At 37.6% G+C, this 22,497-nt stretch overlaps 1 protein-coding gene across 5 annotated transcripts in view; it reads right to left on the minus strand.

The window, feature by feature from the left end:
* The window catches only part of yeats2 (YEATS domain containing 2), a 45,874-nt gene that overhangs the window by 12,874 nt on the left and 10,503 nt on the right, over positions 1-22,497 (minus strand). For all 5 annotated transcript variants that reach the window (XM_039694923.2, XM_089131083.1, XM_039694921.2 and 2 more), the window contains 20 exons: positions 22,322-22,483; positions 21,839-21,950; positions 21,290-21,334; positions 20,198-20,399; positions 19,678-19,902; positions 18,518-18,679; positions 15,348-15,442; positions 13,500-13,685; positions 11,750-11,990; positions 10,219-10,380; positions 9,927-10,045; positions 9,593-9,730; positions 7,058-7,240; positions 6,518-6,854; positions 5,720-5,854; positions 3,098-3,181; positions 2,798-2,969; positions 2,229-2,305; positions 1,683-1,762; positions 1,388-1,589 (listed from right to left, as the gene is read on the minus strand). In XM_039694923.2, coding sequence (XP_039550857.2) covers positions 1,388-1,589; positions 1,683-1,762; positions 2,229-2,305; positions 2,798-2,969; positions 3,098-3,181; positions 5,720-5,854; positions 6,518-6,854; positions 7,058-7,240; positions 9,593-9,730; positions 9,927-10,045; positions 10,219-10,380; positions 11,750-11,990; positions 13,500-13,685; positions 15,348-15,442; positions 18,518-18,679; positions 19,678-19,902; positions 20,198-20,399; positions 21,290-21,334; positions 21,839-21,950; positions 22,322-22,483 — 3,119 coding nt within the window. The remainder of the gene's footprint in view (positions 1-1,387; positions 1,590-1,682; positions 1,763-2,228; positions 2,306-2,797; positions 2,970-3,097; positions 3,182-5,719; positions 5,855-6,517; positions 6,855-7,057; positions 7,241-9,592; positions 9,731-9,926; positions 10,046-10,218; positions 10,381-11,749; positions 11,991-13,499; positions 13,686-15,347; positions 15,443-18,517; positions 18,680-19,677; positions 19,903-20,197; positions 20,400-21,289; positions 21,335-21,838; positions 21,951-22,321; positions 22,484-22,497) is intronic.

A 22,497-nucleotide genomic window follows, 5' to 3' on the forward strand; every position in this document is an offset into this window, starting at 1 on the left:
GGCTAAAATAAGCTTCACTATCCAAATTTTTCCTACGCCCCATCAATCAGCAAAAATGTCTCAACAATAAGTGTTTTCATAAACTGGGTACAATGAGATGACATTATTTCATTGAATATTAAAAGGAAATTTAACAAAGCATTAACAAACTACTACAACGGACAATGAATAGCCCCAAAAGCTTTTCATTGCTTATTTCTGCAGCAATATTACGGACATCCTCAATATCACCGTAATAATATATGACACGTTGCCTTAATCTAAAATGTTCATTAACTGGAACATTGAGTGATAATATTCCTTAATACTATATTTACCTGCTTTAGAAACATTCCAGTAAACATTGCTAATGGGGATTAGAAGTGAAAAGGGGAGACAATTACATTTTAAAGCATCTGTGTGATAGCAAACCTGGAAAGAAACGTAAGATTTAGGGAGAAAAATAAGGGATTCCAAGTCCATTCCAGTGAATTATTCATGGGATATATGATCATATATAGCAAATTAAAGCTACACTGTGTGATTTTTACCCCCATCTAGCGGTGAAAAGGTATATGACCATCCAGTGAATATTAGTTTCTGTTCCTCTCAATTCCAATTTCGTTTTTACTCCTACGGTGGCCAATGTAGTCCAAGATTAACATGGCTTCCAGTTCGACCTCGTCCATGAGTGTTAACTCAAACGTAAACGCGAAAGGCGAAGCTTGAATTAATGGGTATGTCCCTCTTTGGCTAATGTACTTTTGAAGATGGAGGGGCAACATGGCGACAGACATTAGAACCCCTTACCCGTATGTATTTTCAATGGCATATTATACACTCACTAGAATACTTTATTACTTGTACGAAGTAAATATACATTAATGAGCACATTTATTTTTGAAAGAAGTGTTTTTACCTAAGAATAAACTAATAGAGTTACACAGTGTAGCTTTAAACCCAAACCGGAAGTTCCTCCCATAATCTAAAACTCAGTAGGCTCGTTAGGAAAAAGGGCGATAAAGCAGCGCCATTTTGATATCTTATTATTATGGGGCAGCAAACTGTGTAACAGCATCTGGAGCATATAGAAACTGCCTTAAAATGCTGTCTATGTAGGAAGCTCAGTAGGGATTGAAGCAGAGCTGATGCTGAATTTCAGCTGCTTATGTCTGAACTATAAATTCTGAGAGTTGAATTAATGCCCATCTCTGAATACTGACATCATTATACAGGCTAACGCGCCATCACTGGAAAATAAAGAGAGAGAGAACACTGCTGCATTGTCTGTGCCAAGTCTTGTGTAAGTCAAAGCTCTGGATAGCTGAGAGAGACACAGGCCATGATGAATTAACCTCAATCACAGGTTCAAACACACACACACACGTTATATAAGCTACACACTCACCCGGTTCACTGTCGATCTGTGTGAGTATGTCCTCAATGGAGTCCTCCTCTGTGTGCTGGGGTTCAGGGTCAGGGGGTGTGTAACCCCGGAGACGGCACCAGCGGAGCACCTCTTTAGTTCTGGGTGGGGTGAGGGCCTGAAGACGAGGTGTTCTTTCTAACAGATCAGCACACACACGGCGCACAGCCACTGCTCGCTGCAACTACACAGAGAGAAAGAAACAAAGTAAATGAACAAAATCCAACAGAGCTTACAGAAGCACCCAGACCAGATACAAACACAAATACTCCTGTACCTCTGCAGCTCTGCGTTTGCCAATGTTCCATGAGTAGTACAGATCCACAGAGGTGGCGCAGAACGGATGAGAGTCCTCATCTGTAAAGCACACACACACATCTCTGTTGGTCTGGCTTAGGTACATTTACATTATTTAAGTGCACTAAATGATTGAAGCAAGGTGGTAAACACCTGTCATTTCACTGGAAGGGTTATGAAAAAAGGAACACTTAAAAGTAAAGATTATTATACTGTAAAAAAAAAAAAAAAAGAAGATCAAATTCTATTTCAAATGAATGCCGCTCTTTTTAACTTTCAAAGCATCAAACGAATCACAGAAACATAATGTTTTCACTGTATTGACTGTATTTACTGATCAAATAAATGCTTGGTGAGCATATTTAAATGTCTCTTGGTGAGAGATTTATTAAAAATACTTTTTAAAATGTAACCAAACCCAAACTTTTGAACACCAGTATATGAATGGATGAATAACATGCAATTAGAAATTCACTAAGGTGAAATATGCTGAAGGAGAGGCTGAAATATGTGAAATTAAACTTACTTTTCTCAGGGATAATCAGAGGAAATTTCTTCACTATGACTGTCAGAAGTTGTGTCATGTTTTCGATGTGTTCCGTGCTGAGAGAGATTGACAATTTTTCAACAAACATGTTCACAAATATTACAAGCTTTCAACATTACAAAACTTTTAAATAAGAGTTTCCTGCACTGATATTGAGCAGCACTGGTGCCCCATGTGTTTTTGATTATTATTTTAATTGTGAGTTTGAAGACCTAGACTGAAGACTAGGCACTGCAAAATAAAAAAAGACTATTAATATCTGTCTATTGCATTTTACTCAATAGTGTTACTAGATTGTGAATTGGTCAGAAAAATTGCATGGTAACTTAGAATAGAGTACTTAATAAAATTGTAGTTACTTCAGAAAATGTCAAGAACTGCATTATTATTATTCCTGACTGGTTGTTGCTATGACAATGTACAATTAAAAAATTAGTGAAAGTGCAAGTCTATGGGTGTCAATGCCCCTATGCAGAAACAGAAACCTTAGTGAATCACAGATATTCAGACACATCAGGGCGACACACAATTGTGTGTGCGCTTCTTACTTGATGAGTTCATGTGTTGATTCCATGCCCTGTTCTTCTTTAATAGCAGCTGTGTCAGTGGATACAGGGGTTGTCGGCAATGAAGCAGGGGTTGGTGTTGAAGTGGCTGGGGCAGATTGTTGGGGAACTGGAGTCGTACAAGTGAGGCCAACCAAACCAGGTTCAGTTTTAACTGTGTAACGAGGTAAGCACAACCGAGGTAAACAAAAAGTTTGAACTCAGTGGATTGAATAGCTATACACATATAACTCCTTGATGTTATTTCCACTGTATGAATGTGTGTGAGTGCATATGTCTTACCTTGAGCTACAGGTGTGGGTGCTGAAGAAGCAGTTCCACTTGTGGTTGTGTTGCTGCTAGATGCTTTAGCACCAGACTGCACAACTGAAACACACACAGGTTTATTTTACCGTTCACAAGTTTGGAATCAGTTAATTTTATTTTATTTTTTTTAAAGAAATGAATGCTTTTACTCAGCAAGGATGCATTACATTTATCAAAAGTGACAGTAAAGACATTTATAATGTTTCAAAAGATTTCTATTTTTAATAAATGCTGTTCTTTTGAACTTTCTATTCATCAAAGAACACTGAAAAAGATCAAATAAATTACAAATTAAGCATGCAACGATACTGCTTTTTCAAAACCGATCTGATCCCAAAGTTCAAAATTTTAAAATGCTTTAAGAAATTCATCAGTCAACACGATTGCTGAGTATTTTCTCCTTAAAACCGCAGTGAACCAAAGATATTTACAGCTCACAAAAGCTGTTTTTGAAATCACCGGTGTTTCTCACGTCACAAAATACCTTGTAACCAATCACATCAATGTGTGGGCGGGCTTTAGCATATCACACTATATATCCCGGTATATTTTTTCTGTTGATATGATAAACCCGGGTACATTTAGCAATATAGCGGGTGAATTATGTATATGATGTATATTACAATATTATGATGAACTATATGCCTTTCTCCACTGACATTCTGAATTGTTCAAAGCATTTCTAATTTCTGATTATGGTTTATGTTGACGGTCTAATTTTCTGATTTTTAGAAGAGAGCGGTCTGACTCCGAGATGGCGAATGGGAACATGGTTTATGAAACATTAGCTACACATTATTAGCTGTTTGAGAATGTAGTCAAGCAAAAGCTAATCACATTAATAACAGTTATATGTCCGATGTTTAAGTGAGTGATACATAAAACGCATTACCATTCTGATTTCGCATTACCATTTTAGACAAGCCTGTATGAGTGAGTGCAGGGGCTCGTTGCATATTCACGGAACATGGATCCACATATACTACATGAAGCAAATACACCATTTTGGTGATCAAAGTTGAGTTTTAAGGGTTATAATTAGTGACCACAGGGGTACTTTAGTAACTAGATTGGGTGGACTATATTAAGAACTATTAAACTAAATCTGTTGCATGTCTATCAATAGAGATTTTGCTATATCATGGTATGTAATATATCCTCAGTGCAGAAATATAAAGTGCCGAATTAATGTAGATTTAATTCATACAGTGAAGAATGTTTTATTTTTACATTACATTATTCAATTTTTGGTACTATTTCTTACTTGAAACATCTTAAATACAACTCCTTTACCATGCTTATTTCATTTATATCTTCGGTTTATTGTGTTTTTATATCAAATTTATCATTTTAATCAACAGTAAATTTTTTTGCTAATCTTTCACCATATGTCTTGGAGTATCGCAATAATATTGTATCGTGATTCGTGAGTTCAGTATTGTGATATGTATCGAATCGTGACAAGAGGGTATCGTTAGAAAACCATCAAATCGACATGACTACGGCCGTGTGTCCTCCAAAGCATTTTTTTCACACAGCAGGCGTATTTTTTTCAATTGTTTTCAAAGGGAGCACCCCGTTTTTAAACCGCCATGAGTGTAACGAGGCGCTGAGCTTTTTTTTTTTTTTTTTCACAGGTCGCCGAGAGTTGAAAAATGTTCAACTTTGGGTAAAATGCAGCGCTCCTCACAGTCACTTTTTACCCAGCCATCCAATCACAGTGGAGAAGGGGCGGGACAAATACCACACCGATCAAAAGCTAACCGGACAAAATGGATGAAAAAGAAATTTGTAGCATGAAATAAATTATAATCAGTAAAGTAAACTGCTGCGGATATTCAGTATCATAGCAACGAAGCGCCCACAGCTCTCAAGCGCCCACAGCTAGACGTTTTCAGCAGAGAGTCTAGCGTTTTCAGCTGACTAAAAACGCTTTGGTGGACACATGGCCTAAGCTAGCATTAAAGTGTTTTTTTATGATCTGTTTTATGTTAATGCTCTCTATCACTATGACAACAGCTTGCATATTGTTACAGGAAATGGCATGTCCTTCCTGCTCTAATGTACTGTATTTATTCAATGCAAAATAAACTAAACTGAGGCATGGTGCCTCACAGATCAATCTAAAACAAAGCAACCAGAAAAAGAGAGCACAAAATGAAAAAATGAAAACTGACATATCTGACAGGAGAGCATCTCTGGAGCTCTGTTCACCTATTACTGTCATCGCTGATGAATGCTAAACAAAAACAAATATGTCTGATACATACAATCTTGCAGGCTTAACACAGCGTACAAAAAACATCAGTTCATGAAGGCTGAGAGAATTATAACACCACAACCTGAAACGGCCCATCACAATATGCAAGAGCGCCTTGCTTAAGATCACAATTGTGATGAATCATGAATTGAACCTTCAATCTTTGGGTTGCCAGCATTGGGAAAAGAGCTTATGTGTCAAAGCAGTTAATTAGAGCATGAAGTTGAAAAGAAATAATCTAACTTTACAATATTACACAGACTCACAGCCTTCTGGACAGTAGAGATCAGGAGTGCGAGTAAGGCTGTGTGGGTATAAGAGGAACAGAGTGCTGTTACCTTTGCCAACAGGCATCAAGATGGTCTGCAGCGCAGAGGACCCACTGCCCCCACTGAGCTGCTTCAGCTGATTGGCTGGGATGGTGAGAACCGTTTGCTGGGAACTGGACTGAGCTGGGTGCAACTTCAACATTCCTGCACATGAAAAGAATAATGGTGAACACAAAACAGTGACCAAAAAATTAAACAAATAAAGCATTCCAATCAATGGATTAATGAACTTTACGGCAATTAATTCAGAAGGGGGTGGAGACAGCTTGAATTATATATATATAAAAAGGTTTTTTTTAATATGTCAACAAATTTTAATTTTTCCATTCATGAATCATGATAAAGTTACAAGACTTTGACACCCCCCACCCCTAATTCAGTGTTGATGAAGATTTATTTCACTCCTGAAGCTAATGGTCAGGCCATTCAGTCATCAGATTACATTTCATATAATTACATTTGTGATCTGTGAGAGTAGTCCGTGGGAGCTTTAGCAGTTTGCCATTCTAAAGGTGTTGATCATATTAGCGAAATTCTGTGGGCAAAAGAGGTCCATTGTCTATTGTCAATAACGCAGTGATGTATGAGGCACAGCTCACAAAGACGTCAGTTGCAAACCAAGCAGCTTTCTGTAGGTCAATGTTGCAAATTCGCATCACCAACTTCAACCCATAACTAAATCTGCGTGGGGAAATCTTTCGTCCTCATGCAAAATTCCAGATTATTTGGATTCCTGAACAATGGTAATTGTGACAGCAGCTTAAGGACAAAATATTTGACAACTCTGGACAGCAGATGACTAGTTACCTGAGATGGTGGTAGCAGTTTTCCCGCTGAAAGTTCCTCCCCCAATCAGTGACGCTGCAGTAACCAACGAAGGGCTAGAGCTTTTGGACCCGCCCACTACAGACGACCCAGCACCTTTTGACAGACTGATCAGAGGCATGTTGACGGTCTTGGCAACTGTGACTACGGCCCCAGTGCCAGAGGTAGAACTCTTTGCTGTATTGGCGGCAGCGCTAGCACTCTTAGCCGCACTGATCACGGCAGCTTGATTGGCAGCTACAAGCACAGGGTGCTGTGGTGGTGCTTTAGCTGTCTGAGGTAATGGCTGAGAGGAGGATGCTCCAGTGGCTTCTGCTGACTGTACAGGGAAAAACATTAGAGGGGCTGTAGCTCAAAATAACTTGAGATATTAACTTTGTGACCCATTCACAACACAAGTTTCTATCATGTCAAAGAAACAGAATGATGATAATGACCAAGCTACCTAATATGTACGTCAATTATCGAGTGAATGTGTCAAGCCTTGTCAGACAATGTAGAAAAAAAAGAAACATTTCTTACCTGTTGAGAGGTTGGCGTGGAACTGGGTGTTGTTGGGGTAGAGCTTGTGGCTGTAATGACGCCTCCCGTCATTCTCAGGGTTGTTGTGCCAGGTTTGTTTAGGTGACTTGCTGCGGCAGCTGTTACCATCTTCACTGAGCCGTCTGACAACTTCACCTGAGAACCTTGAGACCCCCCCACCACCTGTCAATCAAACATTAAGAGAAAGAAAAAAAGAAAAAAGTTGAAAAAAAAACATATCTAATGCAATTACTTTTAATGCTTTTAGTTCATTAAAAACTAGTCTAAGCTAAGATGTTTCTTGTTTAACTTTAAACATGACTGTCAGTTAAATGTGTTATTAACGGCATTAACGCAAACCCATTTCTACGCGATTCATTTTTTTAGCGCAAGATTAGCAGTCTTTTTGGCCTAGCAAACTTCGTAGTTATTTTACATTGTAATGGCAAAAGGACGCGGCATGCGCGGCGCTGTGAAACCCATTAATTTCAATGACTAAACCGCACACCGCTGTCAAATTTCAAAATCGTTCAACTTTTGCCGCTGTGACGATTACCAGCGTGCCCAATAGAAACTTTTTGGCATCCAAAAAGTTTTGAAAACTGGTGTAGTGCCGCGCATTCCGCGACCTGTCTGAAAGCACCGGATCTACAGTAGCTAGATCGGAAACACACTTGTTGCGTGCCGGCCAAATAGTAGGTTAATGTTACGTTAGAGTGGACGAGCGCGAGACGCCGAAATGGATACTATAAAATTCTGAATAGAAAGTGTACTTGTAAAAAGTTGCCAAATGATTTTTTTTTTTGACGTTGTGAACTGAGCTGTCATTGATGGCCAAGCACACACACACAGCTGATGCGAATTCTCCGCCCCCTCGTCAATATCAGGACCTCGTCAGTATTTCTTTCACCCTTTTATTGATGCATTGTGTGAGAGATTATTTGCTCTAAGTGAGAATGTTTTAGTGTGAAATTAAACACAGTATTGTCAATGTTGTTTTCAATAAAAAATATTTGCACAAAGCAAGCCGATCCACTTTTTCATGTTGATAAGAGCATTAAAATTAGAAAAAATAATGGGACAAAAAGACATTTAGAATAGATAAATGTGTGATTAATTGCGATTAACTGCGAGTTAACTATGCCATTAATGCGATTAATCGTGATTAAATATTTTAATCAGTTGACAGCACTAATTTTTAGTACTATTTTTTAAATTAGATTTAAAAGTGCAGTATATATAGAATGCATCTATTCATACATTCTATATAAACCGAAATGTTGTCCTACACCACTTTGCCAATTATATACTTTAATATTCATACCAATATATTCACTGGACTTAAAAAGAGGGCGAGAAAAAGACTGCGGATATCTTTTTTACATAAAGCAAATGGAATTATATAGCAAGAAGACTTTAACTTGTTTCTCACACTCATTTTTGCATGGTTAGTTCCTAAGGCCCATCTCTTTCCCTCTAATATTTCTTCTCTCTCAAGCACACAGCAAATACTCTTCAAACACAAACACTCCACCACCACCTTCAGGGTATTTAAGTATGACAGGTGCTTATTGATATATGACCATTTTACTGTACACAAACAAATTTAAGCAGGTCTAACAGACCAGAGGAAAAGGATTTAGCCTCACCTGTGCTGAAAGAGATAACGAGAATTCTAATAAAAAAAATTATGAGCAGATTTCATGGTGCCCTGTGTGCTGCACTTTATGATGAGAATAATGAGGGTATGATTTTAATGGATAATTAACAAGAAGAAAGGAAGTAAGAGAAGGAAGGAAGGAGGAGATGTGCATGAGCGTGTGTTCACAGGTTGAATTACAGCTCAAATGTCAGCTGCAGGCATACTCATTAGCCTCTATCTGATAATCAGGACACACACACACACATAGGAAGGGCTCTAGAGAGTGTGAGCGTTTCAAAAGAGGCGTTGTGTAACACCAATGAAAGTGCAGCAAGTGAAAAAAAGAAAAGAGATAAAGAAAGATCAATGAGATGGAGAGAGAGAGCAAGAAAGCAATGATGGAGAGGGAGGAAATAATGGCAAACCCCTGAACACTTTTGCTTTTATACAGTAGCTAAACTGCTGATCCCACTCCTTCTGAGTAACTGTGAGGGTGTGTTTTAACATATTATTTCTTTATTTTATTGAAGCGAACTATGACTGTTTTAGCAAGGGAAATTGATGTGCTGTTGAATCTCAGTATTTTCTGCATCGCTATCTACAGAACCACACCAAAAAGAAATTATGTTTCCCAGGAATTGGGAGCTTGCATGTTGAATCTAATTAAAAGTGAAATGGGGTCAGGTACTGCGAAAAAAGGACAAAACCTCTTTCAACTGCATTATCTTGCATGTAAAAACAAACCTACAGCATAGCCTAAACACCTGTCTATTCCAATCCAATATGCTCCATCTATATAATAAATAAATGGAATTATATATAATATAATAAAAACTACTATATAAAGTAGAATGGGAAATTTTATGTTATTAAATCCTTCCTTTGTTACACACCTGAGCCAAAATGGCTGCCTTCTGTCCTGCTGTGACCCGAATGGCCTGCTGAGTACTGGAAGCAGGACTCGACGCCACATGACCACCACCAGAGCTCTGTTTCCCAGAGCCCCCTGGCTGGCCAACCAAAAACGTGCCCTGGAAAGATCAATAGTGGCTTCGTCAACATAACACAAACTGACAGGGAAAGGCTGACTAGGCACTGTTTTGGACAACAAGAGCACCCAATATATATATATGTATATATACAGTTGTTTGAGTATATCAAGATCCATTCCACAGACTTAGTGTGTAAAAATCTTTATTTTAAACAGTTTACAACAAGGACTATTACCTGCGGAGTCTGTTTAAGGATGTAAGAAGTGTAGGATAAATTAGAAGGCAGGCTGCCAGTCCCTGAGGAACCACTGGAGGACTGTGACCCTCCAGAACCAGAACTCTGAGACTGCTGGCCTACAGACAGATGGATTGAACACACCAGTTGTAAACAGGAATCAATGCGTCTCCCTCGTCTACTTGTGATCTGATCAATCAAAATACATCTTAATAACAGATGTAAACAGGTCTAGAGAGACAATGATAGTTCCTAAATCCTATGACATGTAGCATGTCAGTGTATGTCTGACCTGCGCTGTGTGAGGCTCTCAGAATGGCTCCCTGTGGGATCAGTAGCAGTTTGCCTTTGCCCGATGGGTTCTTGCTGTTGGTGGTCAGGTAGAGTTTGGTGCCTGGTGGCAGATTGGCCAGGTTTGCCAAGTTATTTGCTGGCAGCTGGAGGGTAGCCATTACTGAAAAATAAAAATAATCAAATCATCAAAAGTTTCAGTGAATATCAACATGACCTTTTGCTGACTGAAAGCAACTGTATGGCTCTAAACCGTATCAACCAAGTATTTTATCTATTTTCATGGTGTTTTTGTCCATGAAAGCACATGGAGGCTATATGTTTTCCACTGTATGGGAAAAGCAGCATGAACTACAGTTCAAAAGTTTGGGGTCAGATTTTCTTTGGAAAGAAATTAATACTTTTATTCAGCAAGGATGCATTCAATTGATCAAAAGTGACAGTATATTTATAAATATATTGAAGTAGAAAATAGTTATTTTAAATTGTAATATTTCACAATACTACAATTTTAACTGTATTTTTGATTGAATAAATGCACCACTGGTGAGAATAACAGATAATAATTGTAGTATACTTAATTATTTTAACTCTTTTGAGCATCATAAAAGAAAAAAGCCATTCAAGTTTGGCACAACATAAGAGACGAGTAAATTAATTATATTATCATTATAATATTATATAATTTAATATCATTATACTGTATATCATTTAATATTATCATTATTTATTTATTTATTTTTATTGCTAAACTGTGCCTTTAAGAGTCAGAATAGTGAAACTAATTTTGGTGCAGCTTCTATTAACATTATAAGTGGACTCATAAGACAAAAAGTACAGAACCTAGACATAATATATAGAGACAAGGCTTAAAGACTATTTCATATACCACTAAAAACAAGCTTTCAATACACAACAAAATATTGGGTGTTTTTAAAATTAATCATTAAACTAAATCCTGTGGCAGCAGAGAGATACGAGTGTCTGACAGAGTAACGGCGATTCCTAATGGTTTAGTCAGCTCTGCTGATATTCCCCTTTCAGGACAACATCTGCTAATCAGCCAAATAAACATTTCCCCAAACACAAAAACAGATGCTTTCACACACACACTACTATTCAGAAAATCTTAATTAGCAACCCTGGCAAGACAAATGCTTTCTAAATTTTGCACACATATACGCAATTTACCTTCTAAAAATCACTATATGTAACACAAATTGTATATTTTACCATTCAGACATGGATTCATACATCTGAAGTTCAAATCAGCAACTGATTTGTTGAGATTAAAGCTTTGTGCAGTGTATCATTTTTAATGAATACAAAAAAAGTACAAAAAAAACAACCTAATGTTGTTTTACAAGTTGTCAACCTAATGACAACTTGTCACATCACCCCTGGTTAAGATTAGTTCATTCATTTATTTTGAACTGTTTAAAAGAAAGACATAGCATAGTAGAGACCAGTTGTTGACCTATAAAGGTTAGTTTATGGCATGATGAGGGTCAACAAAGTGTATGAACTCTGACCTCCACTTTTGCCACTTCCTCCAGACCCACTTGCAGCCTTGGTACCAGCATGCACCTGCTGTCCCACAATGCCGCTTGCACCGCTGCCTCCTCCACTGACGATTGCCTTAGCAACACCCTGTGCTACCACTTGCTTTTGGCCCACCACCTTGGACACAGAGGGGCTGGACTTAGCAACCAAGATCTGCCCACTGCTCATGGAGACCTGTTTGACGGCAGAGCCCAGTGGAATTCCCAACACCTACACAAGCAAACACACACACAGTAAACAAAGTTTTTAAAATGTGCTATTACTCAAAGCTTAACTTACAATAAAAGTAAGACTTTTGGTCTCCTTTTGGTACAAAACAAAGTATACTAATGTTTAAAATTTTGGGTTCAGTAAGATTTTTCATTTTTATATTCTTGAAAGATGTCTCTTATGGTCATCAAGGCTGCATTTATTGGATCAAAAATACAGAAAAAGAGTAACATTGTGAAATATTAAAGAACACAATTTATTTAATTAAAAAAATTCTGTTCTGCTTAGCGTTCACATTGGCATTTTAACACCTAACCTAAAGGCATTGGGATATGTTCACAACCTGATTGGTCAGCTTAATACAAATATTTAGTGACATAACTTGCCGAACATCCAATACAATGCTGTGTGCTGAGCTAAATGCAGTCTTTTTGTGCACATAGCCTACATATTTTGCATTGATGTATTTTGACCAGCTGAGAGCTTATAAAATGTGTAAAGGTGTCAAAACAGCGCCAGGAATCCCTCCATCAACTACACAAATAAAGATCTGCTGCAAGGAGACACAGTTCTGATGCCTGTACTAAACTGTGATGGGCAACATTGTGACTATGACGGGGAAATAAAAACAGGTATGTCTTTTTTAGGGTCACATCTTGTGACATCATGTCCTGTTTTTGGTTCGTTTACATGTCTTTGGTCCATGTTGCGTTTATATTTCATTCTAACCGCACCAGAGTTCGTTTGGAAGTGGACCAAGACTGATCATTTCAGCAGTCTCAGTCCGCTTTTTTGGGTTCAGATGGCAACGTTCACTCTTAATAAAATGAGCAGCACTAACAGAGCCATCACACCGCGGTTCGTTTTAATCAAACCAAACATGCCATGTGTGAGCACACCCTTAAATGGGCCAAATCAAGGAAATGCATCTTTAACAAATTATACTGTTTATAAAGATTATATAGAAAATGGCTTGACGTCAAACCTTGAGATCAGTGGAATAATATAAAAAATATGGAATAGAGAAATAAAAAAAGCTTAAGCCTCTACTGTAGAGTCAGAGCAGAGTGGCGTTTGTACATTGACAGTCTCTGAACAGGATGTACAAATGATTTTGACTCAAGTGCTAAAAAAAAGCTGCAGTAAAGAGACAAGTAGGACATCCACAGGGACACAATGACCTGAGATATGTTTAGACCGCATGATATGACCAGAGCGCACTCCACTTTCAAAAAAAAACTCTCTCAGACAGGAGGGCCAGCATTGAACAGGGGATGGGAATATAGAAACACATGGAACAAGCAAGAAATCAATTTTGGATATTATATGTGTGGATCGGAACAATTGTTCAGCTTTGATGCTCAAATGTTTTCAGCCGCTAAATACAGCCAAAGAACTGAAAGATTTGATATTGGTTTTGTGACTGAAGAGTCAAACAACTATGAAACATAAATAAGCTAAATGAACAGTAACAATGGCAAACACAAAACAAAAAGTATACATAGAAACCTTGCTGGGTGTGGCCGCTCCTCCAGCCCCCGCCCCGCTCTGTTTCTGCGGCGACATGGCTATCATCTGACCGCCCTTCACAGTCACATACTGTTGTTGCTGCTGGGATGTTGCCGTGGAGGAGATCACCTGTTGCTGTGGTGACGGCTGGGTGGGCACCTCTCCTGGTTCTTGCTTGATTATAACCTTAAGACAAACAGACAGTCAGACAGAGAAATTTTATTACTCCGTGCGTGTCATATTACAGCGAGGTGTGCACTGAAAAACCATCAATTTGATTCACGGTTCAATTTGAACCAAGATATTTTCAGAGATATTGGATGTGAGATCAAATCCAAAGTTCATTTAGTGAATCTCACATTCCCTTAGGTAAGATAAACACACACTTCTCTGAGGGAGAGACTGAACATAGAGATGAACTCGGTGAACTTGTCCAAGATTCCCCTCTCCTGCCAGTAGCACACAGCAAAACACACACTTACAAAAGCTCCATCACACAAAACACACATCACTGTCATATTGCTCTTATATATCACTTAAGACTAATTCCTAAGACTATGAAATAACATAAATGGAAATATGGGAATTATATAGTGATCAAAATGTTAAGCAAATCAAACCTCTCTTATTTTTTTATCTTTTTAGTCACCCTCTGACTAGATTCCAGCCATGTACACAGATCATTATCTTAACAAAAAGATGAAGGGTATGCTGGGATGCTTTTTTAACACTTTTAAAGGAATTCATATGCATCATGGACATTTGATAGTTTTATTCCTTCACGTTGTCAGAGAAGAAAAAAATAGAAAAAGAAAAAAAAAGAAAAAGAATTTCATAAGCACAATTTATCCTTTTTTCAAGCATTTAAGCTTCTGACAATTTTTAAGACAATTTTTAGACATAAATAAATTCAGTCAAGTACGTACACTATTGTTCCAAGGTTTGGTGTCTATAAGATGTTTTTTTTTGTTTTTTGTTTTTTTTAAGAAATTAATACTTTTTTATTCAGCAAGGAGGCTTTAAATTGATCAAAAATGCTCATAAAGAAAGTGCCAAAGTGAGTGAGTGAGTTCAGGGAATACTCCAGTCCTCTGCACAGCTTGTGCAGAAGCAGCAGCATCACACCACAGATAGATGTCCCATTTTAAACCCTCTCACACACACACACACACACACAGCTGCTGCAGACCGCTTACTGCACTGCCTGGCAGTACCTATTAATAACTACTGGTGTTAATTTAGCCTGCAGTGTCAAGAAAACACTGAAACAGCCTCAGAGAATAACCCAAATAGAGAGAGAAAGAAAGATCATTACCTAATTTCAGTGTGTTTCACATAAGTTCAACAGAAGGACAAACAACCTAATAAAGCATTAAGTGTCAGTATGATTCAGTCAAACACTATCTTTTCAGTTTGTGAATATATGCAGAGCCCATATTAATATAGCTCTAAAGCACAATGACAGACAAATGATGTCCTATTTAGGAGTGCCTTCCTCTTACAAGCTCCATTACAGATCTCTCTGAACACAAATGGACTGATTCATCCTGTCAATCTGCCTAAAGGGGAACTGATTGTGTCACGTTGTTTTCAAATGCCTACATCTGTATCACAATACCCACATCATTTCTTCTCATAATCTATTCTCATCCACACACCCTTCACTACAGTTGCCTTGTGGAAGCAAGAGAGAGAAGCTCACCACTATGCACGGTAATAAATCAAGTCACTTCCAAATAATGAAAAAAAGACTGCTAAAGGGAAGCAAAATACCCTCAGAGTCCTATCATTGAATGCAATGAATAAATCCATACACTATGAGAGAAACACATATACTTTCAGTCTCACCTTGACGCCAGAGGACAGGAAGCTGCTGGTGTGAACTTTAGGAGCAGGTGATCGAGCACCATAGGCTGTGCTGCTCTGCTTGGCTGATGGACTGCCTAGGATAAACATATGGATACAGCAGATATTACAAATAGACATGACACTTCATCTGATAAACAACCCATGCCTAATGGAAGTATATGTTGAAGTCACAATATATCAGAAGTAGCAGAAGTAACAATCTTTTCTTCTGTATTGTGACGTACATCTGAGTAAAATGGATTTACAAAATATATTTTTTTAGGGCAGCCACTTGATCAATTCATTGGTTGTTGATTGGATGGAAGCAAAAGCTTAAAGTAGACATGACACAAAAGATGAGATAGTCTTTTCTTCACTATTGTGATGTATATCCGAATGTACACAGCTTTACAAGAAAAAAAAATGTAGGATAGGACTTGATTTTGTCCATCGGAATTGATTAGATTGTTGTGGTTTGCTATTGCTGAGATGTCATGTGAGTGACAGGTTGACCCACCTGTTAAAGTGAGGTCTAGTAAGGAATTTTTTTGCAGATGAAATGACTGGAGATGTCCGACATATGTCACCAGAGCGAAATCAATCGTAAAATCAGGTTATGACATTTTGATGAAAAAGGCACAAAAAAAAAAATTACATTCATAGATAAATCATTCACCTTAGGATCAATAAAATGCATTAAGCAAATAAGAAAATTTTCAATTAATTTGAATATGAAGGCCGTTTAAAACCAAACAATTTTTTCAGCACAACAACACATGAAACAAAGCATCTTTATGGATCTCTTCCACAAGCTCACAAATTTGCCCTACAACAAACCATTTTTATGTGTGAATATATACCATGCGTCAGTGTCTTTTAAAACGTTTTCCCAGAGGTTGAAAAAAACATTGGCACATACAGCTTTTTTTGTCTGCATCTTTGTGCACAATGAAATTGTGAGTTACTCTGCAGCTCAATGTTTAACCTAAATGTGTTAAGACTGCAGCTCTGCTCTTCTCTGCTCAATTTCTCCAGTATGTCTTTGCAAACCAAAAAAACAAAGCAGCTTATTTACTCCAAATCTCATAATGCATCATCCATCTCCCAGGATGGTTAGCATGCTGCTGCTTTCTCCAGATTCACAGCCTGATTTTCACAAGCTATGTTCTCCAGTAACAAAAAGACACAGCTCAAGACATGCATGCGGTGAATTTGTGAAGCTGTCAAATTCTTTCCCATTTAATAAGGAAAAGCAACATAAATGGCAGCAGTTGTCATACTGCAATTTAATTTTCATTTTTAAACAAGTTCCCACAAACAACTGAATGAATCAGGGCAGTAGAACAGCTTTACTCATCCTCATGTAATAGATACATTTTCATGGTAGGGATTTCTTATCTCTTGGCAATACCTTAATTATTCATAAAAGCATGTAGCGGAATATTTTACATGTTGATGTTTTAGCTGTTTCTTAATATATTCAGACTTCATTAACACCTCATTTTGTATGCTGTTGTATGAATTCTGCAGAGCCCATATCAGAATAAAGTCATAAGAGATTGGCTGTGTTTTTAAACCTAGTCAAAGAAACCAATCAAAGATGCACTCAATTCTTATATCCAAGTGTCTACTGTACATGAGAAAAATGACAACTATGATTTGCTACAGTCATGAGGTGGTAAATAGTATTGAGTTTAGATTAGTATTTTCTATGTTTGTTCTTGATTTGCCCTTCTCTAATGGTCACTTAGTTGCTTTAAACCCACAGCACAGAGCTCCGACCACCCACACAAACATTATCCCTAAGAGCATGTAGGTGTGTTTGTGTGGAGGTTTGTGTGTGTGTGAGACACACATTACACACACAGCAATGTTACATCAACTCCATACTCCACACACTCCTAAACTCTCAGTGATGTGGTCGCTATGGCAACTTGGATGGCCTGCAAACCCACAGCATGAGTTATGGGAAAGAGTGAAGCACAGAAAGTGTTTGTGAAAGACAGAGTGCAAGAAGGATAAAGAAAAAGACCTGAAGGGGGAACTTGTACTTTGTGATTTGTCTTCATTATTCACACCTGACACTCACTAAGGGGCTGTTTACACCTGGCCACTTCATGCGTTTTCTCAGATCTGATTCATCAAAACCATTCTATTTACCCCATGTCACATAAATGTGTTTTTGTAAAATGGATATAAATCCCATCTTCAATTCCCGCTGCAGATTTAATGGAGTGCACGTCACCGAAAGCAACAGATATTGCTGCATTTTATTGATCATCAGCTAATTTCAAAATCAAATACAGCAATATGAGAGCGTTAAAAGAACTGGTAAGATCATTTAGTTTCTTTACTTTTAATGAAGATGATTGTGTGTTAAGCGTCTGCGACTCACTTTCACTTTGATTTGAGATAATTTGCAGCGCATTGGCTTGATGAATAGACACTCATCTGCTCATCTGAGGTGATGTGTGTTGCAGTAGCGCCGTCATATCTGACAAAATGACAAATAGCCTATAAGCCATATATAAGGAATATATATATGGCAAAATATATAGCGATATATAAGGAAAATGCAACGAGAGTTAAGGGCTCTTTCCTGTATTCAGATTAGCCCGTGTGGTTGAGGGTCTCGCGACTCTTATATAATGTCGGGTAAAGTTCTTTGTTTTAGAACATTTGATGGTTTCATTGATTATCTTTGAATTGATTATGGAATTGTAATAATACATTTACCTGACATGATAAATTGTTATATTTGATTATTCTAACAGACTTTGACTTTATTTTCATTAGAGTTAAAAGGAATAGTCATGCACAGAAATCAGTGAAAAACCTTTTCATTTTATGGAGTCAGATGAAACAAGTTCATACATAAGATAAAATGTATTGCATTTAATTAAATACAATACAAATGCTTTGCCATGAAAAGAGACAGAACACGTGTGAGAGACCTTCTATCCGATCACAGAAAATGCATGAAGTGGCCTGTTGTAAAGAGCCTAAGTGTCCTCCTCATGCACGATGCAAAAAATAATTACACTGTGCTTGCTACACCCAGAACATTGCTGCAAAGCAACAAAAATAACAGCCAAGCCGAACTTCTGTGATGATGAACATAAGGGAATAAAACCAATAAAATCCCCATAGAGGAGATGCAATGTATGTACCTGTAGCTCCAGATGATGATGCTGCCATATTAATGACTTGTCCTGGTTTGTCCACTATAATATAGGGGTTATTTATGACTGAGGGGCTTGACTTCATGTGAACTGGTGTGGATGACGACGTCCGGGGAAGTGGAGAGTGACTAGGGGTGGAGATAGGAGAGCCTGGAACACAAAAATTCTGTTTCTGTAATTAGATTTACAGTGTGACCCTTATAAATTTCTCACTGTGTTTCAGAGTTACACAGACTGCAAATCCATAATGCATTACAGAACAGTTTCAGTCTTCTCGAAATGGCAAAATCAAAACTGATTGGCTGGCTTTACACAATTTCAGACTATACAACTTTCAATGGGAAACACAGTCATGTTAGCAAGTTCCCAGGCTGCTAAAAGTCAAATATCTGCCAAGAATTGTCAAAGATTATGGGTTTCACAAAATCAATTTTTTTAAAGTTCTTAGTTGTAAGAGATACAATTGGTAGTTTAGTCATTTTGCATGCTAATCAACTGTCTAAAGCTGCCTTTCGATCATCTCCACACAACCAAGTGATATTCTCTTTAAACCTATGAGCATGAGGTGAGAATTAACAATATTTCTACTAAAATGTTATTCCTTAAACAAGTTAGCAGTAAAATGGGTGGTTTTGAATAATTATGTCCTAAGTTATTATTTTATGATTATTTAAATTGATTATCCCTTGAAAACCTGTTTTTTTATACACATTGGCAGACATTTCTTTCATGTGGATATATTCAAAGATTCATTATTCATTATTTTCACAATGTTGAATACGTGGATGAATGTCTGTCTCCATTTGAATGTTTAATTTGGTTCCACTAGATAGCAAAACACGACAATTGTATGCAAATGCAGGAGATAGCGGAAATGCGGCATAAGTGGGTGGTTCTTGGCAAGAATAAGATGTAATGTGTAAAGCAAGATCAGACTAAGTTCCTCTTAGATCTGCTGTCACACACTGACAGCAAATCTATAATGCATTACATTAACTTTCTGACAGTCTCCTTTTCTCAAGAAAATCTAGCATTCTAAAGCTGAAAAAAAGCCAGAGCAACATGAAAGAGACTTTATATAGAGGATTTTACTGCTTGCACTTCAACTCTGCTCTTCTCCACCTCCTTTGTGCTCCTGTGAGACTCACCAGACACAATCTTGCAGCTCATCGTGATAGGCTGGAATGATTTCCCGGGTGATTCAGCGGGACTGGGCACTTGCCCTTGTGGAATGATCTTACAGCTGGCCGTGATTGGCTGAAAGGCAGAGTTTCCGTGGGAACCGAGGGTGATTTTCTCAGACCTATTTGACTGCGAAGTTCGTTCAGAACATGAAGAACGCATCGACTCAGTCTTGACAGTGACACCTGGAACTGAGGGGGACACGAGAAAATAGAAGGGACTTTTAAGATTCTAATCAACAGATTTAATCAAGAAGTCATTTGCACACAGATAACTTCCAGAAGTATCATTAAGAAACAGCTTAAGCTGTTCCCACAAACACAACATGCATTTTCACACAAGTGACTTGGGCAATGGCTGTATAATGAATATGTAGTCTTGGAAAAATACGTGTTTGACACAGCAATAAAGTGCAAACATCCTACTAATCCTCTTAATTGTGTGGGATCCTGTGAGATGGACAAGCATTTGTGTATTTTTGTCTACCTCTTTCTAAGCTAGGTTGATCATCATGAGGGTGCTGAGAGGGAGAGGAGTGTCGCCGAGAGCCCAGGGCAGCTGTGGAGGAGGAGCCACCAGATCCGCCCACAAACGGCAGATGAGAGGAGGATGATGATGAAGAAGATGAAGGGGCAAAAGGGAAGAAGTCATCGCCCAGTGAGTTTCTATGGAGCTCAACGTCCACCACCTTTAGGAAATGAGACAGAGAAACTGGCATTTTAAGGATAAATGCAATAAACATTGTCATCGCAAAATCATTTTAAAACTATAAAACCCCTGCACTCTTACTGTGTCCAGATTGAAAAGTAATTTTATGCTCTCTGAGGTCTGTAGCTAAAAAAAACCTACTTCTTTCATCATTTCATTCTTTCCTTAGAGTAAAAAAAAAATGACCTTCTACACAGCACATACTCTGGAAAATCATTTACACAGTTTAGCATTTAACTACACTGTAGCATCATTTCTTCCTTTGTTACAAGTGACAACAACAATAAATCTTCATTGGACACATTCATCCATACTACTTGCATTCCCACACTAACCAGAACTCCAGTTCCAGTTTTGTGCTTTCCATCATCTTGGAGACAATAACATTTTCATCACTATATTCCCAATTGAGACCTCTTCTTAGCCCATTTAGATAAGTGTGCTGCTTATTTAAGTTGATCATTTTCTGTTATAATTTGCAGTCACTAATACACAATGTTCTCACTCTGAGCGCCTTACAGTCCCTTCACTTCGTTTTTTAAACAATAAAAATGTAAAGTAGTTTGTTTTATTTAGTAGTGTCATGATGAAACTATTTAACATAACAGATATTTACATATTCCACATGACAATAACTGAATTTATTCATCCTGTTAAAAACTTTATATACTGGTTCTTAATATTGTGTGGTGCTTCCTTGAGCATTAATGTATGTTTGTAGCCTTTTGTGATAGTTGTGCTATTGCAGGGTAGTACGTGATAAAAAGAAAACTCAATTTTAAGCTCTCTCTCATTTTAAAATAATATTAAAAAGCATTATGTATATCTATATGCATAGCTGTAGTTTCTGGTAAATTCTGTGCGTCTTACCGTTTCAGCTCCCAACGTCTGTAAACCTGTGTAAGTTCGGTCAAGCTGAGGGAAAACAAATAGAAGATAAATAACAGAGACATTAAAGAACATTCAACAGTCTTTGCTGTCAAGAATCTAAGGATGGTGGGTTAAGGAAAGTACTTTAATCCACAAACTTTCCCTTCGTCTTGCATCTCGATTCATCTCCCTCTATTTTTTATTTGTATTTTAACCTACGTATAACAAAATGGATTGTTGTGACAAGAGATAAAGGAGAAAGGAAATGCTTTTTAAAATCGACCATTTCACCTCACCTCTTTCACTAGACTCAGAGAATGCAGGATAAAGTGATGGATTCATACAGGCATATTCTATTATGTGCAATTTGCACACACATAAACAAAACAAAAATGGAATTTCAAAGACATAGAGGGGGATGTCCTCTACTTTTTGAATGTCCCACGTAAAAAAGTACAAATAAAGATAAAGAGAGAGAATAGAAAACATGAAAAGGGCAACAAAGGGTTCAAAGAGAGGGTGTATGCAAGCGGTCAGTAAGCGTCTGACCTTTAAGTGGTGGATGATGTCGATACGCTTGTTCCGTTGATCTTTAAAGTGAATCTGCACGCGGACAGGAAACTCTCCCCAACCTCGACGTGTCAAGTGGAACGGTGGCTCACTAAACACACACAGTTTTTAAAAAATCTGAGAGAAATAAAAGCACCACAGGGATGCATATAGTCTCCTCCACTAGAGGGCATTGCCTGTTCTTCTGTGTTGATATTACTTGAAGCAAAAAAAAAAAAATGAGCAAAATGAATCATCGTTAATAGTTTTTTTTTTTTTTTTTTTTAAGAAATTAATACTTTTGTTCAGCAAGAATCCATTGATCAAAAGTGACTGATTTATAATGTTACAAAAAAATCTATTTCAAATAAACGTTCTTTTCAACTTTTTATTCATCGAAGAATCCTAAAAAAAAAAGATGAGTTTCCTCAAAAAATTTAGAAACAAAGCAAAACAATAATTTGGAGAGGCAAGTTAACACACCTGACTTCCACAAGATCATTGGGCTTGTAGCTGGGGTGCAGGAAGAACCAGACCTTCTTCACGAAATGATCAATACTAGGCTCTTTACGAGAACCTCGAACATATACCATCCATTTATGTGTGGACTGATCGTTCTCCTCACGTTTATCAGGAGCAATATACCTGAGAAAGAAAAC

Source organism: Pimephales promelas, chromosome 5 (genome assembly GCF_988280905.1).
Source record: "Pimephales promelas chromosome 5, fPimPro1.hap1.1, whole genome shotgun sequence".
NCBI classification, from domain to species: domain Eukaryota; kingdom Metazoa; phylum Chordata; class Actinopteri; order Cypriniformes; family Leuciscidae; genus Pimephales; species Pimephales promelas.